We start from the raw sequence: 17,794 nt of genomic DNA, 5'->3' as shown, positions 1-17,794 counted from the left end.
TAGAACACAATTTATATAGTGTTAACATTTACATGTGAAAACAAACAAACAAAGGATTTCTTATGCTTTTATAAGTTGTTAAAATCATTTCAAAAACTTTTTTAAACTATTTTAGATTGTTGTTTATTATCAAAATCGTATTCATTTATATATTTATGTATAAGTATGCTTTAACGGACTTAGGACTATTGCTAAATACCTTGACTCTTGTTCATTGTTTGGTTGTGGGCTTAAGGTAAGATCATTAGTCCGACTGTCAGCTAAATCATAGTTATACTTGCTAAATATATACATGAATATTAAACCCCATTTTCAAAGTACATACTTAACTCAGTTGCATACATTGGGCAAATGAGTATTTTCTTCAAATCATTTACAGTACAGACAAACATACTAGTAAACTATAATATGTATAGTTTAGGGAATCAAATCATACTATTTTCTAGATCAGAGAAACATTACAACTACAAACAATTTACAAACATGTTAGAACACAATAGTTTTCATAACAAAACGAAAACAGACTTACAATTTATAACGAATATAGTTAAGGGACAACGAAAACTATTTTCACAAGGTTAAGTTATAAACAAAAAGGATTCTCAGTTATTACTCGTAATGCGAACAAACAATTTGTGAGTCATTCTTGTGTACTTATCTAAGTATGGGCAAAAGTCTCGAGCTTATAACCAGAGTCTCTTGTAGGGATAGCGATGACAATTGTGTATAGATCTATGTTGGGACTGACAATACCACATCCCGACTGTTAGCTACAGTCAGGTCGACAGACCTGGGATGACAAATGTTGTTACCGGTTTTGACGCCTCAAAAACGTCGTTATCAGGCAGACAGGGTTAGTATGGTTATGATAACTCACGGGGAGAAAATCCCGACCTATTTACGAGTAATATATATAACTTCAACTGATTAGTAATCTTACAGTCAGTTTACAAAACAAACTTACTTCAGTGGTGCTATTTTAAACAATACTACTACAAGTTATTATTTTCCATTATCTACACACAAAAAGGTTCATACATGAACAAGCATTCTATTTTTCTAGTAAAGATGGTCTACTTTTAGGGAAAACATACCTTATATAATTACAGAGAGCAAACATACATTTACACTGTTACAAAGAACAAAACATACAAACATTTGAGTCTTAGGATTTAAGACTATTTTTCATTTATTATAGAAAATATAGGATTTTCTGGAGAACATAAACTAACACTTTCATAGATCAAATACAAACATTTTCATGAAACAACTACAAACATTTGACACTAAATACTTATGAACTCACCAACTTAAATGTTGATACTCTTTTTCAAAATAACTTGTATTCTTAGGGAATCAGTAGATAGGTATGCTAGCACAGGTTTCGAGAAGACGAAGCATGTTCAAGACTCGTCTTTTATTTTGTTGTACTTTTAGTGTCATACAACTGTACAATGAACACACATGTATTAACTATATTATTAATGCAATAGATGTTGTTGCTTGTTTTACTATTTTACATTTGTTGTGATACTGAGCATGACGTCCTACGCCCCCGAATGTTTCCACCATTGTTTACAAAATAGTTTTCAACACATGTTTATTATCAGAGTTATCCCAAAATCATAAAGCAAAACATGAGGAGGTGCACGATCACGTCTTTTGCCTTCCCGCGGTCATCTGAGGTACCTGAAACATAACCCAAAACTGTAAGCCTAAAGCTTAGTTAGTTACCCTAAAATATCAACCCGAATAATAATAATAAACAACATGCATACAGATCCTTCAGTCTGACTGGAACTCCCCACCAGCCTACAATCTACCTGGTACGCTCACAGAACCTACAACATGACCGGTGCGCAACACCGAGCCTTCAGTCTATCTGGAACGTTCTTCAGGCCTTCGGCATGACTGGTATTCCCCACTGGCCTTCAGTCTATTCGGGACGCCCTGGGTCCATTGGCCTTCAGCACAAAGGTTGAGAAAGAAAATAGAAAACTTCTAAGGCTGGTGGGAGTGGGCATGCTATGAGGCTCGCCAAGGAAGTACTAGAGGTGCTAACACCACCCCTATCAAAATGTTATCGGCCTGGCTAAGAAAGGCTTGTCATGAGCTTAACGAGAAGAGAGAGGAGAGAGAAACATAAATAGTGTGTTCTTATTGGTTAATTCAAGTTTTTCCTTGTTTTTTTTTTAATTTCTTTTCTAAAACAAAACCCATTAAATTAACAAACTACAACCCCACTTTTTTACACTTTGGATGCTAACGTGGCTTAAAATATGATGTGGCATTCTGAGGTGGTAAGCATCTTACCACCCCTTTAGTCTAATTCGTCTAGAGACTCATATTCAACTTTTGTACTGTTTCAAGTTTCTCAGGGGAAAGCGACGAGAGCTCTCAGCTCTGTACTGTTTGCCGCCATAGAAATGGCGGAAGAAGGACAATATCAACCTAAAATTTCCCCAAAACGGCTAAAGCTTGAAGAAATCGTTGAGGAGGGGGGAGACGATCGAATCAGTGTGTTGCCTGATTATTTGCTTCATGAAATCCTCTGTCGTTTACCCTCCACAAAAGACGCAATTAGAACAGGTACACTCTCGAAACGATGGGAACATCTTTGGACTTCGGTTCCTACCCTCATTTTTACAAATACTGATTATTATGATATCTTTACTGAATCCCCCCGAAACCCCAACTCAAGGTCCGATTTCGTTTCATTCGTTGATAAAACCCTAACTCAATGTCGCCAATTGAAGCTACAGAAATTTCAAGTGTGTAGCAGTTATGATATTCGATTTAAATCACTAGTCAACAATTGGATTCGTTATGCTTTAAGTCGGGACGTTGAATAGCTTGATTTGAGGTTTTGGAATAAGGAATCCTTAATTGAAGTTCTGTTGGATGAAAATCTTTTCATCAGTTCATGTTTAACTAAGCTGAGATTAGACAGCTGCAAACTGAATCCAAGCGGGGCAATTAGTTGGGCAAATCTTAGGAGATTATGTATTTCTTGGGGGCACATTGATGAAGATTTGATTGAAAACATATTATCTGGTAGTCCTCTATTGGAAACTTTGGTATTGAATTATTGCTATGGTTATAGACGTCTGGATATTACTTCAAAGAGCGTTAAGAATTAGATCATAGCCGTTTAAAATAGCAATTTTGATTTTTTTGTTATGTAATCTTATGGAGATATTATCTAACATGTAAATAATTGCAGCATACTTTGGATTGCATGCTTCTTGTTTTGGTAGGTGTAATTATCAACCATTGATGGATTCTAAAGCTCAAATGGAGTTTAGAAAATCGAAGCCGAGTTAAAAATCATCATTAATTTCATGTAAACACGTTTAAAAGTCAACTCCACCATTGATGTAGCTTTGAAGCTTAAAAAACTCATTTGTGCTCAAAATCAATTTAAGAGTAAGAGAAATGAAGTAAGATTAGCAACGTAATACTCAAAAACTAACTTGAAACCTCAATCTAACAATGCGAACATGATTGATTTTCAGATTTGGAGTTTCCTCCGAATCTTATCTCAAAGTATGAAGAGGTTGAAGATGGGATTATACATTTCCAATGCCTCAAACTCAAGTCTAGCACCACGGCTTCAGTCTTTCTCAAAAGTTTGAAATCACAATGGATTATCTTTCTTTCTTTTTTCTTGTTTTGAAGCTCTAATGGTGAAGAGAAGATGATGACTAGCTTTTGAACTCTTAAGCACTTGATAATTAACACCCTCAACTTTCCTATTTCTCACTTCGACCTACATTTGATTTTAATTGACTAGTCTCTTCATATCATATTTTTACATATCTAACCCTTCTTAGAAATGTTTCTAACAAGGTCTTCAAAGAGGTTAGTTAGGTTAAATTTTGGTTAAATGCTAAGTTTTACAAAGTTAACAGTTTTAGTAGTGCCTCTAGCTTACATTTTATTTCAAAATGATATTTATTGACATTTCCAACTTGGAAACCTTAATTTAAGCTTCTAAATATTATTTTCTTACAATTAAGTCCGATATACAATGTTTATTTAACTTAATCCAAATCCAACATACATGTGCCGAGTATGTGAAATCATCAAAAAAATCATGAGATTGGGGTTGAGGTATAGTCTCAGATCAAAAGGCTAGGATTGACTCATCAAAAAATCAAGAAAATCATAAGACAATGGTTGCTACAGACCCCAAAGGTAGGAACGACTCATCAAATACATCATGACACGTGATGATAATTTTATTGGGATTGATCAAGACAACATAAGTCATGATGTTGTGTATGTATGAGCTTTTTAATCGAAAAACCAAACTGGAACCGGTTGGAACCGATTAGTGGTATTCAGTCTGTCCCTCCAATTCATCATTTTTAGTACCGAACACCTTCTTAGACAACATATTTCCTAGTAGAACTGAACTGAAACCGGTTGTAAATGATTAGTGATATTCGGTCCGGTTCTCGGTTCCCCGTTCACGCCTTAATCAATTTTAGATTCTTTCGGTTCCAGACCAATTTACATCGGTAATGTTGTGATAGGCACATGAGAAAGATGCACCGGTATGTTGTGTGAGCTTATGTAGATTGGTAAGGTGAGAGCAAATGACATATAAAATATATAGATAGAAAGACTGGATAGACATAAATGGGACGAAGTAGGTGAGTGTCATGTAACGAGCTTAAACCATGTAATTAAATAGACTACATAAAAATAAAATACCATTACATATATTTAACTGATTTTATCAATTTTAGGCATAAAATATTATTATTTGAGGTTGACCTAGATTGGACATTTGCTACATATAAATGCGCACTACTGATTACGTATAAAAGAATTCACAAATCATCAGGCTGCCGTTTCTACAAAATCGTTCCTCCTGTAACGAGAGAAAGGGGAGACATGGCTGGTGCGGCATATGGTCAGCTTAATCTGGAAGAATCGCCATCATGGGGTTCTCGAAGCGTAGAGTGTTTCGAAAAGCTTGAACAAATTGGTGAAGGAACTTACGGGTGAAATTTTCTTGCCCTAATCACAGCATTCTCTTCTTTTGTGATACTATCGTTTTTCCCCTATTGAATTAATGCATCTTTTTATCTTTAGGCTATTATTTGTGTACATAGGGTTCCGATTTACCGATTGTGCGTAGTTATTTCTCGTGTTGAAGTATTTGCTGCTTAATTTAACTTGATAGTTATGTGTATACCCTTTTTATTCGGGAAAAGGATACATGTGAAGAGCTTAATTTGAACTTGATTATCGATGTGGATTTGACATTCCCAAAGGAAAAGATGCAAAGTACATTTACCAGATCGCACAAACAAAGAATAGAATAGAATAATTGTTGATGATGCTATGCGACAAAATTGATTTCAGTACTGCATTTTGAGAGAGTAGATTGACATCCAAATTAAACTGCAACTTCTTTACTGGAAGATAAGAAAATACATATATGTATATACGCTTGATGACTTTGTGCAAACTGTTGGTTAGTTATTAAGATGATGTAACAAGATCTACATGACTGCTGAAATTGCATCATTACCATAAATGTATCAATTTGGAGCTTTTATAAATTTATAGTAATATAAGGTTATCTGTTTCATTTCATTTAGATCTACATATTTAAGATTGTGCAAAAACACCGGATAATCATAGAGCTGTAACAACATTAAAAGCACAACACATTAGCAGTATATCACCGATTTTGGCTAGAAAGAAGCATACATGTAGCTATATTTAGTGGTTGATGGTGGAATGCTGACCCTAAGAATCTTACTACTAATAAAATACATGGGAATGAGTTGGGTTCTTTAAGTTATTTGTAGGAATCAGATTCTTTTTGAGACCTAAAATAGATCCAAATACAAAAAATGGTCATTTGGGAACTGTTTTTGAGAAAATGTGTATTCCATATTTGTATGCTCTTTTTAAGGGAAGATTGAATGATTCCCCTTTTCATTTGTGATGCCATTGCCAATGAAAGTTTCTTTTGTTAGGTGCTGGAAGTGCCAATCTAGAAAAATTAAGGTGTCTTGGTTTTTTATAATAATCAGTTTCTTTGCTTTCTTAAATGATTTGAATAAAGATAGTTTATCCAATTAAATATGCATCTAAGTGTTTCAGAGCCTTAAAGGGATCCTGATTTTCTTCAAATCTGGGTGTTTTGCCTTTTTAATGAATATTTGAAAGAAGAGATTATAAGTTATTTTCCTATCATCTTTTCCTTCTATTATCTGTTACCTTATGTTTTCTTATCTTAATTCGCCAGTTAATAAATATATTGATCTAAGGCTTAGTTTATACTTTTCACTTATTATTATCATTTTTCTTTTCCATTTTACTATCAGTCAAGTATACATGGCCAGAGAAATAAAAACAGGTGAAATTGTTGCATTGAAGAAGATACGTATGGACAATGAAAAAGAAGGGGTATATTTTCTTTCATTATTTCCATCCATTTTTATGTAAAAGTCCTTAGATATGAGATATCACTTCTTGTAAAACAATTATTACTCTTTTAATTTTCTTTTCATTATTTATTCCCTTCTTTCCACAGTTCCCCATCACTGCAATTCGTGAAATTAAAATTTTAAAAAAGCTACAGCATGAAAATGTCATCAAGCTAAAAGAGATTGTGACTTCATCAGGTACTTAACTTCCATTTTTTTTTTCATTCACAAATACTTTGACCAAATGACCATTGACTTATTATTTTCAATATATCTGTTGTGTTTAAAGGTCCAGAGGTGGATGAACATGGGAAATCAGGTGATTGATTCTCTTCATTTTTTGTATTTCATTATATATCTTTCTTAGTTTTGTGTTGATGTTAAATTGTTAATTGTTATGTATGCTAAATTTGTTGAAAATGACAGGTGGACACAAGTACAAGGGTAGTATATACATGGTTTTTGAATACATGGATCATGATTTAACAGGACTTTCTGATCGCCCTGGACTTAGATTCACAATCCCCCAGATCAAGGTAATTAATATATCTATAATTTATTTATAGGAGTTTTTGAGCTGTTGTGATGTGTCAAAAAAACAAAAAAAAAAAAAAAAAAAAAAGTTTTACTGAATGGTGAGAGAGTATTTTGTTGCAGTGTTATATGAGACAACTGCTCACAGGGCTTCACTATTGTCATGTGAATCAAGTACTTCATAGAGATATAAAAGGTTATTTCCAGAATAAATTCTTTAATTATGGATTCTATAGAGTCTAGTGTCGATAAATATTAATAAGCATTTATGCAGGTTCTAATCTTCTGATTGATAATGAGGGGAACTTAAAGCTTGCTGATTTTGGGTTAGCTCGTTCATACTCTACAGATCATAAAGGAAACCTCACAAACCGTGTTATTACTTTGTGGTATAGGTAACTCACGTGCTTAAATTATATATTATATATAATCTGCAGGTTGTTATATTTTATAAATTATTTGAATTTGAGCAGACCTCCTGAATTGTTACTTGGAGCTACAAGATATGGTCCATCAGTTGATATGTGGTCAGTTGGTTGTATCTTTGCTGAACTTCTGCATGGAAAACCAATCTTAACTGGCAAAAACGAGGTTACTTTTAATCATTATTTCTTTTTATTTTTATTTTTTTTGTTGTTAAAATATATAAATATATTGCAGCCTGAACAATTGAACAAGATATATGAACTTTGTGGGTCCCCTGATGAGATAAACTGGCCTGGAGTTTCAAGAACCCCTTGGTACAGCAAGTTTAAACCAAGCAGGCAGATGAAGAGGCGAGTCAGGGATGTTTTCAGACAGTTGAGCTCTCTCCTTATTCTTTTTATTTTTAATTAAACAATAACTCCAAATTTATTCTGCTTTCTTTTCAATTTTCATCCACAGCTTTGACCGTAATGCCCTTGAGTTACTAGAGAAGATGTTGACTCTCGATCCATCACAAGTACACTTTCTTCCAATTTCCATTTCCACCACAAACTCTAATTTTTATATAATTTTTTTTTTTTTTTTTAATTTGTTAGAGGATTTCTGCAAAAGATGCATTGGATGCTGAATATTTCTGGACTGATCCATTGCCTTGTGACCCAAAAAGGTATGTACCATGTATTGTCGACCAGGGCTATTTTCGTCTTTTACATATAAGTGACATCATGTGATGTGTGTTTGTGCTGTTGATATTATGATCAGTCTGCCAAAGTATGAATCCTCGCACGAATTCCAAACAAAAAAGAAAAGACAGCAACAGAGACAAAACGAAGAAATGGCAAAAAGACAGAAAGTACAACACCCACAGCAGCACACGCGATTGCCACCTGTCCAACAATCCGGTCAACCCCAACCCCAACACTGGGCGGGCGGGCATAACAACCACCCGATGGGAAACAACACGGGTCAACCTCCATTGACCGCAGGTGGACCTAGCCACCATCAATATGGAAAGCCTCGTGCAGCTGGGCCCAACCGCTACCCGCCAGGTGGAAACCCTAACCCGACCGTGGGTGGTGGCGGGTATTATCCGGATCGGTCAGCGGGTCAAGGTGGTGTTGGGTTTAGTGGTGGGCCGTATCCTCCGCAGCCTCGTGCACCGGGTGTCAGTGGGCCCAGGGGTTCTTCGGGTGGTTATGCGCCACCGAATTATACGCAGAATGTTCCGTATGGTGGTGGGTCTGGGGCGGGTGGTGGTGGTGGTGGGGGTAGAGGTCCTAATGTAGGGGGTAACCGCAGCCAGCCGTACAGCTGGCAGCAGCAATAGTGGTGGTATTTGGGAGGTGATTAGGAGAAAGTTTTGGAAAAATGTTTAATGGGGGAAATGAATGGACATGTACAGTTTGTTTTTAAGTTGGAAATGTGTTGTAAGATGGAGTGGTTTTTTTGGCTAAACATTATGTCGTGTGTTGTCTATACTCTAGAGTGGGTTTCATTTATTTTTGTATTTAAGTGCTATTCGATTTGACTTGCTAGAGGCCTCACAAATGTCATTCAAAAAGATTTGATGTAAAAAGTTTGGAAAATGACATTTTTCCGTTTAAGTGTCGTTATGTTTTGAAAAATATCATTTAGATATATATCAAAGTTATGTTGACAATACTCGAGGGAAAAAGAAAAAAAAGCAGACAACACCAATTTTAGTCCAAAAAATCAATTGGTATGTTTGATATCAAGTAGAGAATGAGGAATAAATTCATCAAATTCGGTCCTTGCTTTCCAATTGATGGACGGGAAAAAAAAAAGATTCCCATTTTGCCCTATTATTTTGGCATGCCTCCACTGAATAGATTGCTATCGCCTATCACTTTTGCTCGATTTCTTGCTCCAATTTGTTCTCGCTCTATTCAACCACCATCATTTTCTTCAATGGACATGCTCTCGTTCCCCATTGATTTCTTCTCCATGTGGTCCGTTTCATCGTTTCCAGCTGACAATTTCAAAGAGAAGTCAAAAGGTGCATCTAATGTGACTGAATTCGTCTAGGTTATGATTTGTTCTTGAACAGCTCGTGGCCAATCATTAAAAAAATGGACGAAGAATCCGTCCACCTAATGATTTGTCTTCGTCAATGAATTAGATTTTGATTTTGATGATTTGGTTTCGTGATTTCAATATTTAGCGATTGATTTTGATTTTGATGATCTCTTTCGTGATTTCAATATTTAGCTGCGTTCAACACTCCATTGCTGAATCGAATTACTTCAATTTCTTATGGATTTACTCCGATTGTTCAAAAAAAAATTTCTTGAGAATTTTGTTTTTATTAAACCTTTTGATATTGATATTTTTTTGGAGGTAATGAGTTAAACTCTTCATATCAACAATTTTTTGAACTTTTTAGAATATATGAGTTTATGTAAAAAGGTAGACATTCAGGCTTATGTTTATTGGTTTCATTAGAAGATTTTATAATTGGAAGAAAGAAAAAACGTGCATAGATACAAAAAGGCAAGATGACAAAAACAATAATGCAAATTTAGTTAGAAGATCAACATAGATACAAAATGGCAAGATGACAAAAACAATAATGCAAATTTAGTTAGAAGATCAAACTGAAAACACAATCTTAATACCACAAAAAGCTGAAAGCAAATATCACAACTCCATATGGCAAGCACACATACATTCTTTGTTGCTATTTTGAAGTGATAATGAATTTTTTTTCACTTAAATTCTTTGTATATATTCATGATGTAATGTTATAAACTAAATGGTAAATTATATAAAAATATATATATATTATAAAAATGTTGTTTGAGGGCAATATAGTCATTTGCACAGTCAGTCACATGCAAAATCAAACAACAAGTTTCAGTCAGAAGTTAAATCAGTTAGAACTTCTAACTCAGTCAGCTTCTAACCCAATTAGCAACTATCAAACGAACCCTTACACGTAAATTAGAAATCACAATTATAACCACTCATATTGAGTACTTACGCCGCCAGAGTAGATTTCATTATAAGAACTTCCACCGGCATGTAAGACTATACAATATGGGTGTGGAGTAATAATCTTATGGCTTATGTGGCATGATGAACATCATTCCTCTATAAGGCTGGAGGGAGTGGTGCTACAAGAACCACACTTTCTCATATGCGACATAGACGTCACATGGCCTTTATGTCAATTTTACCATACTTGTGCATGTGGCCAAACCGTAGTGGAGACCGCAAGATGGTGACGATGTTCTCCACTGTCATCTTGCGGTCTCCATTGTCATTGTGGCAAACCATGCCCACTCCCTTTAGTCTTAAGGCTACACATAATGCATCTCCAACTTACCACATGTAAGAACTAGCCACATCAACCAAATATCAACTCACAAACTTTAAGAAATAGTGTTATTTGTGTAGCTTTAAGCTACTAGTAACTTGGAAGAAGGCAAAAAAAAGGGGAGGGGGGGGGGGGGGGGGGGGAATAGACCTGACAAACATGACGTGTCGTGTCGGGTTCGTGTCATGTCAAGACATTAAACAGGTTGAAAGGGGTTGCCCATAACCCGACTCATTTAATTATCGTGTCGTGTCGTGTCAACCCATTTATTTTCGTGTCGGGTTTCGAGTTAAGGTCTAGACCTTGTAAATATGTTGTGTCATGTCTGCTTGAAACATTTTAAATGTTGGAAAGCATGAGTTATGGATGTAAAAATGAAAAAGTGAAACATTGGAGTTAGGAGATGGAATGAAAAAAACTTTAGTAAGTTTAAAAGGCAAAATGAAAAGAGTTGAAGTTGGGGGAGCAAAGAGGATAAGTGGTGAGGATGAGTAAATTAAGTAACTTTGAAAATTTAAATATTATTTCTAATTCTTGAGTTTGACCCACTACAAGTCTATAATATATAATATATTTATAAAAAACTGAAATTTCTAATAAATAATATATAATTAAACGGGTCATATTCGAGTCATCTTTGAATTGAAAGTCTTGACTCTAACCCTACCTGTTTAATTATCGTGTTGTGTCGTCAGTGGCGGACCTATGTAGGGCCTTTGGGGTCCTGGGCCACTGCTCAATTTCCGGCATGCAGTGTAAATTTTTTTTTTTTTTGGTTTTTTCTATTAGGTGCACCCGCTTGAAGTACGAGAGACACCCCTACTAAAACAGTCTGCGTCCGCCACCGCATGTCGTGTCAACCCGTTTACATAAATGTGTCAAAATCTCTGACCCTAACCTACTAATTATGTGTCGGGTTTTCGTCCTCATTTTTTGCTAGATCTAGGAGAGAAGGAAGAGCGAGAGAACTTCTCTCTCTTCCTTCCACTTTGTCTCTGTTGAGGTTTTTTTATTAACATGTTATTTTAACTTTTGGCCATCAAAATTTACAATTTTACGTTTCGACCATAAACAAAATTCTAGTTAGGGCACTTTTGTTATTTTGTGAGGAATCTGATATAAATGATACCATAGTCAAGTCAGCCGACATTATTTGAAATTTTCATAGTTGAATAAACATTATTGATACGTTTTAACATACTTGAATGTCCTTTATGTGTATTGCCTCCAAAACTATAATAATTTTAAAAAAACAATCCCCACCCATCATAATTTATTATTATTATTATTTTTTTTTGCCTCTGGTAATGCTTGACAACAATTGTGTTGCTGAAGTTTCAAGCTTACTTTTACATCCCTTTTTCCTTTTCTGATCACTTACTCATTTAGAATCATTGTGTTGTCATTTATATTCTTATCGTGAATTTATAACTTTGCTTTTCAACTTTCAGAAGCCATATATCTTTACCTTTTAAATCACTTTCATTAATCTTGTTAATGAAACACATTGGTCATATTTTCTTGATACAAATCCGTTTACATTAGAAAAAAACATTCTATCACATAGTTTTTCAAAAACAACTATTTTTAACACAAAAACAACATTTATATTAATTAGATTTATACATACATGACACTATCCTCAAGTTATCTACATCTGAAAGCACAAGATGCTTCAAAACATTCAAAAACTATCCTAGCAGATGAAAAAACACAACCCTAAACTAACATTCTCTAAGTGAATGAATATAAAGTAAGTTTAAGTTTTTATATATGGAATGGATAGAGGCATCACCAATCACCAATTTGTTTAACTCTCAGTGTCAGATATATAAGTATAATAGTTCCCAAGCTTGACCTGAAAAATACAAAAACAAAAATGTTAAGGCTACAAAATTCTCATTTTTCATTTGTTGATTTATAGTCTTATTAGTTATAAACAGAATGTTGAAATAATAGCATAATATGTAGATTATCAACTTACAATACTGAGAACAGAAGAAGGACTTTTCTTGAATTGAAGGAAGAAGAACGCTTGTATTTCCTCATTCTGGGTGCCTCTACATCAAGGAATCAAATGAATTAAGCCCATAATCATAAAACAGACTAAAATCCACCATTTATGATCCATGAATTCTAATTTGGTAACTTAAAAAATGGATATAAATTAATATGGTGAGGTACCTCGAATAGAGAACTTGGGTAAGATCAGGTTGTGATTCATCAGCAACTGCATGGAGATGGAGATAATTAATGCTTATATACACCAAATTGAACAAACAGTATGAATATTCATATTATATAATTTTGTTGACTCACCATCTGTCCTTCCTCATTCTTTAAGTCACCAACAGTTTCTTGATTGATTCCAGGTGTCTCTGACTTCCCCTTCTCGATATCCACATCTTTTTCAATGCACACAGAATAAGGATCTTCTACATTTTCCACCATTTTCATGACAAAGGTTTGGGAATTCATCAGTTGATCATCCAAATCCAATGAAAGATGGCTTTTAATGAGCATGTAATCTTCCATGGAGGGAGCTTGATAAAGCAACAACAGTAGTATATAATAAGAATCACAATCCTGCATCCATCCAAAATAAGAATTTCCTCAAAATAGGATATATGGTTAAGCAATGTTCAGATTTAGCACTCATATAAGGTAATAATATGATTGCACAATGTATACGATGATCGTAGACGTAGTTATTACAGAATGGCACCAGCTGACATAATACTGAGCCACTATCTCTATCACAATCGTAATTAATATTCATCGGACCCACAATCTCTTGAAATCAACCACCAAGACCTATCATACTACTGTCTACTGAAAACCTGAAATGAATACCGAGTCAAAGAGAATCGATTGGACCGAAATGAGGCGCAATTTTCAGTAACAATTTGGGGAAAACTCGATCAATTAGGAAATACTAATTATATTCGATTACCTTTACGGAAGCACGTTTTCCAATAACATGCAGTTTGCGATTTCGATTACGATGAAGAAGATGAAAGTTAGACTTAAGTTAAGTTAAGAAGGTAGATACATACTGCATCAGTTTAAGAAACGAGAATCGGAAATGCAGAGCATGAGACGTTGAATTCACCTATTGTGTGGAGTGTAGAGTTGACTGGCATGGATTAGAGAAGGTTTATTGTAGGTAGGTTGAAGTTTAACCTAACGAAAGAGATAAACAGAATGTGTGATGAAGCTAGAGATGAGTGACGAGGAATACATGAAATATGTGAAGACGATGTGTTTGTTGACGGTGTTGGTTTGGTGTGAGCATTTTAGAAAGAGAGAAAGAAAGAACAGAATGGTCCGTGGGACTACAGTAGAAATAATAAATAGAGTAAATTACATTTAAATCATTTCTATACTATAGTACTTTAGTTTGATTTTTCTATGTTTTATTTTACTATGGTAATTTTTATGGTTTTATTTTATTTCGATTTTACTATTTGAGTCGAAATAAATTGATTGTTTTATATTTATTGATATTTTTATTTATTATATATTTTGTTTTCATTTTGATATTAAAATCAATGACGAATTACAAGACTGGTCCATATAGTTCGGGAATACATGATTGTCTAGTCTCTAATTCTTTTCTTAATCCAATCAATTCTCAAGGTTTGAATTTGTAACACGTCTAGTTTCCAATTTAACTTTCCATTTGATTTCAGAGTTAAAATCCCCAATGTGCCTCGCATGTTAGAGGTATTTTCGTCTTTTCACTTTCATGAAATACTACCACCGTTTTAAGAAATCGGAGAGTTAAGTTATTGCCAGGTCCTTCTCTCCATTACACATAGTCGTATACCAATCACACACACAAATACGACTATCTTAGCGTGAAAATCCTAAGTGCAACGGCTTGAAGGTCGACAAACTACAATGGTAACATGACACATTCATTCTCAAATGACAAAAATTGGTGATGGTGAAGGATATGGTATGTTTCATCAACTTTTAGTTGCTTGTTATTGATTGTAAAAGTTTAAAATCAAAGTTAAAGTGAAATCTAAACCTCAAAAACTAGACATCTCATTATCTTTTCAATTCAATTACACCATGGTGGTGAATTCACAAACTTTCTAGCAAGGAAGTATGTCCATGTGAAGTAATTTTTTATTTACGATACATGGATACCTTCTCCATTCATGACATTGATGAAATGATAGGAGAACTAGGGTATGTTTCAGAAGGTAATATGCTTTAATATTACTTTCAAAGACCTTTTGACGATTTAGATAACAACCCTGCACTTTCTGATACCTTGGAGAATGAGTTAGACAATGATTTGGCCAATGACCTTGTTGTGGAGTTGGACAATGAACATGTTGTGGAGTTAGACAAAGATTTGGATAATGATCCTACACCCACTGATCCCATGGAGAATGATTTGGATAGTAACATATACCTTATGTTCCATCACACATTTATTTGGAAACAATGGAACCAATTTTGCACAATGGGTTGGATAATTTTAATAGGGAGTGTGACATCCCTAGTTTCACAGTCAGAAAAGACTGATTTATTTATGTTTATTTAAAATCAAATTATCATTTTTAAAGAATAATACTGCGAAATTTTTTTCCTAAAAATGATAATAATAATATCAAAACATTTCCGAAGAAATGTATATTACTTATATTGAAAATGTTGGGATGTCATTGACAATACAATACATAAGCATAAACGAAAATAATGCAGGTCTTACACTAGTTTATCTAAACTACTGGCCTATAAGCATCTATAAATCGTTCATCATAACATCACACTTATGCTCTCGTGCCACTACTATTGTAATACAAGAAACTGAGTGGGTCAGGCTTGCAGGCTTGGTGAGCACATAAAGTTTTCAACCCACAATAATTAAATTATATATTTTCATCAAAACATTCAACCCGATTACCCTTTCTCGTTGTCTTCACTTTCTGTCCCTAAAGCATCTAATTTAGAGGATCTATCCTAAGGAATCATCTTCGGGATAGACAATACTGCTCATAGGATGCCTTAGCAATATATGTCAATAAGGCAACCATGGGGAGATGTAGTACACCTGGTGAACACTTTGTTCAAACACACATACATGTTGTGAGTCTGCTAGCGTTCCACTGAACTGTCTAGAATAGTCTGTGGTCGTCATCTATACTCCACTAGATGACTAGATCATCTTTAAGTCATGCTCTCTCATCATCTTTCATCTCTCATATATATCATCTTACATCTACCCATCTTTACCCAATGTATTTATAGGTAATAAAAATACTTATACAGTTTAAATCAAGTAAAGCATGTATAAAAATCGTTCAACTAGCATAGATAACAAGAAACATAGATAATAGGCACACATAACATGTAATTATCTTAAATACTTAATATATATGTGTAGGATGAAAGTAACTATGAACTCACTTGCTAGTGATGACTCGAAACTCGGACAACAGTTCGCTTTAGCACTTGGCTTTTCCTTTGATGTGACCTAGGTTCAATCAACACTAAGTCTTAGGCTAACATTATTTATGAATAAAGATAGCCTATATTTATCATTAATTCCAAAGTCTACTGAAGGTTGGATCGTATCAGAGGTAGGGTCTGTTTGGTATACATAGTATACTGTTTGGAAATCCCACTTTAAACACATCACTAAATCCTGCCTAAACATTATCCCCGTAAGTAGATCAATCAGTAATGTGAAATTGGAACTATTGATGAATCTTATAACAAGGACTATGAATTTTAAACATAAATTACACTAGAATAAAAAAAGAGTGTAATTTAACATACAACGATTCATTGGAAAAAAAAAGTCTGAAAATTACACTTGCAGAACTTCAGGTTGATAGGTACTAGATATCGAGCTCCTAGGGACTTTTAAACTTGACAAAATACCCTAAACTCTAAGAAAGATTCAGACCAAAACGGGAGTAATCGAGAGAGAGAGAGAGAGAGGGAGAGAGAGTTGATTTGGAGATATGTGGGGAAGAAGGAACTCAAGACCTTTATTTATAGGTTGATCAGCGACCATGTGCGTCGTGCAAAGGATCGATGTGCTTTCCCGGGTGTGGTGCCACGTGTTGGAATTCAGCTAGTGCTATGCGGCGACTTCTAGAAGGTCGTGTGCGGGGCACAGACGCGTGTGACAAATTTCAAACTTTAAAATTACATAACTTCTTCATATGAGCTCTATTTTTGACGCTTTTTATATCCATGCATAGCGATCGACGGGATCTACAACTTCCATTTAGAATTCGTCGGCTAATTTTGAATTTATTTATTTCACACAAGCTTAGACTGTTAATGTAACACTCGAAATCTTGAGGAATAATTGTTGGGAATAAGTCCCCTTTCGAGGGTTGGACGCGCCGTGTTGGAGGAACCAACACAACGTGTCTAGATTTGAAGAACGCAGCTTCCATTAAAGTCAACACGACGTGTTTATGCCATTACACGATGTGCTGGCGGCTGGTGGAGAAAACCCTAATTTTTAGGGTGTTGCACCCTATATAAAGGCCTTAAATCCTCATGGCTGGCCTCCTTACCAGCCCCATTGCCACTAAAACCCTAAAATTGATCTTTAAGTCTCTTGGTGGTGTTCTTGTTCTAGTAAGTAGTTCTTGGTGCTTATTTTTGCTCTTTTTGAAGGAAGAGGAGATCTTGAAGTTGTTTTGCTTGGTGGAAAGGTTTTGGATCCAGAATCATCTTCTTTTGTGCAAGCTTTCTAAGGTATCAAGTTTGAACCTTGACTTATAGATGTTTAGATCTCTTCATATTATTCTTTGTTGTGTTTTTGGTCCTTTTTTGGGTTAATAAGAGAGTGAAGTCGTTTAAGGGCTTGTTATTCCAGATCTGAGTTTGTATTGGACTCCTTGAGCATAATGGTGCAAGCTTTATGAGATAATTGGTTACATGCATGCATTAAGTCACTTATTAAGTCCTTTTTAAGCTTAAGAGCTTCATTTAGACATGCATGAACGTAAAGTTGGCAACTTTACATGGTTTTCCAGCTTAAGGAATTCAGATCTATGTTTTG

The 17,794-nt window shown here is 34.8% G+C and overlaps 3 protein-coding genes across 10 annotated transcripts; 2 read left to right on the top strand and 1 right to left on the bottom strand.

Moving 5' to 3' along the window:
• The first annotated feature begins 2,426 nt into the window (after positions 1 to 2,426).
• LOC111903900 (F-box/LRR-repeat protein 25-like) lies at positions 2,427 to 3,140 on the top strand. The gene is made up of 2 exons (XM_023899674.1): positions 2,427 to 2,771; positions 2,853 to 3,140. Exons 1-2 carry the CDS (start codon positions 2,427 to 2,429, stop codon positions 3,138 to 3,140), a joined length of 633 nt encoding a protein of 210 aa, XP_023755442.1.
• A 1,687-nt stretch (positions 3,141 to 4,827) lies between these two features.
• LOC111903852 (cyclin-dependent kinase C-1) lies at positions 4,828 to 8,942 on the top strand. Its single transcript, XM_023899602.3, has 12 exons — positions 4,828 to 5,012; positions 6,351 to 6,432; positions 6,560 to 6,650; positions 6,742 to 6,771; positions 6,879 to 6,988; positions 7,110 to 7,182; positions 7,261 to 7,381; positions 7,460 to 7,577; positions 7,647 to 7,786; positions 7,872 to 7,929; positions 8,009 to 8,079; positions 8,175 to 8,942. The coding sequence occupies exons 1-12, from the start codon at positions 4,903 to 4,905 to the stop codon at positions 8,737 to 8,739; spliced, it is 1,569 nt and encodes a 522-aa protein (XP_023755370.1). The 5' UTR covers positions 4,828 to 4,902; the 3' UTR covers positions 8,740 to 8,942.
• A 3,391-nt stretch (positions 8,943 to 12,333) lies between these two features.
• LOC111903851 (uncharacterized) lies at positions 12,334 to 14,088 on the bottom strand. Of its 8 annotated transcripts, none has more exons than XM_042898696.2 (6): positions 13,862 to 14,088; positions 13,475 to 13,589; positions 13,069 to 13,335; positions 12,934 to 12,979; positions 12,734 to 12,809; positions 12,334 to 12,607 (listed from the first exon to the last, which is right to left on the bottom strand). In XM_042898696.2, the coding sequence occupies exons 2-6, from the start codon at positions 13,526 to 13,528 to the stop codon at positions 12,541 to 12,543; spliced, it is 510 nt and encodes a 169-aa protein (XP_042754630.1). In that variant the 5' UTR covers positions 13,529 to 13,589; positions 13,862 to 14,088; the 3' UTR covers positions 12,334 to 12,540. The 8 variants fall into 8 exon arrangements, with proteins under 8 accessions (XP_042754630.1, XP_042754629.1, XP_042754631.1 ...); XM_042898695.2 differs by having other exon boundaries at positions 13,703 to 14,087; XM_042898697.2 differs by having other exon boundaries at positions 13,465 to 13,589; positions 13,703 to 14,085.
• Positions 14,089 to 17,794: the final 3,706 nt, after the last annotated feature.

This window comes from Lactuca sativa, chromosome 9 (genome assembly GCF_002870075.4).
Source record: "Lactuca sativa cultivar Salinas chromosome 9, Lsat_Salinas_v11, whole genome shotgun sequence".
In the NCBI taxonomy this organism is placed as follows: domain Eukaryota; kingdom Viridiplantae; phylum Streptophyta; class Magnoliopsida; order Asterales; family Asteraceae; genus Lactuca; species Lactuca sativa.
Note: the sequence above shows the minus strand (reverse complement) of the source record. Positions and strands in the feature narration are given on the sequence as shown.

Excerpts from the sequence above, each read along its gene's own strand:
- LOC111903900 (XM_023899674.1), top strand. The coding sequence starts at position 2,427 with ATGGCGGAAGAAGGACAATATCAACCTAAAATTTCCCCAAAACGGCTA. Across the intron at positions 2,772-2,852 it reads TGAAGCTACAGAAATTTCAA|CTTGATTTGAGGTTTTGGAA; the intron begins GTGTGTAGCAGT and ends GACGTTGAATAG.
- LOC111903852 (XM_023899602.3), top strand. The coding sequence starts at position 4,903 with ATGGCTGGTGCGGCATATGGTCAGCTTAATCTGGAAGAATCGCCATCA. Across the intron at positions 6,772-6,878 it reads GGATGAACATGGGAAATCAG|GTGGACACAAGTACAAGGGT; the intron begins GTGATTGATTCT and ends TGAAAATGACAG. Across the intron at positions 7,787-7,871 it reads GTCAGGGATGTTTTCAGACA|CTTTGACCGTAATGCCCTTG; the intron begins GTTGAGCTCTCT and ends TTTCATCCACAG.
- LOC111903851 (XM_042898694.2), bottom strand. The coding sequence starts at position 13,528 with ATGAATATTAATTACGATTGTGATAGAGATAGTGGCTCAGTATTATGT. Across the intron at positions 13,336-13,474 it reads GCTCAGTATTATGTCAGCTG|GATTGTGATTCTTATTATAT; the intron begins GTGCCATTCTGT and ends GGATGGATGCAG. Across the intron at positions 12,608-12,733 it reads CTTCTTCTGTTCTCAGTATT|GTCAAGCTTGGGAACTATTA; the intron begins GTAAGTTGATAA and ends TGTATTTTTCAG.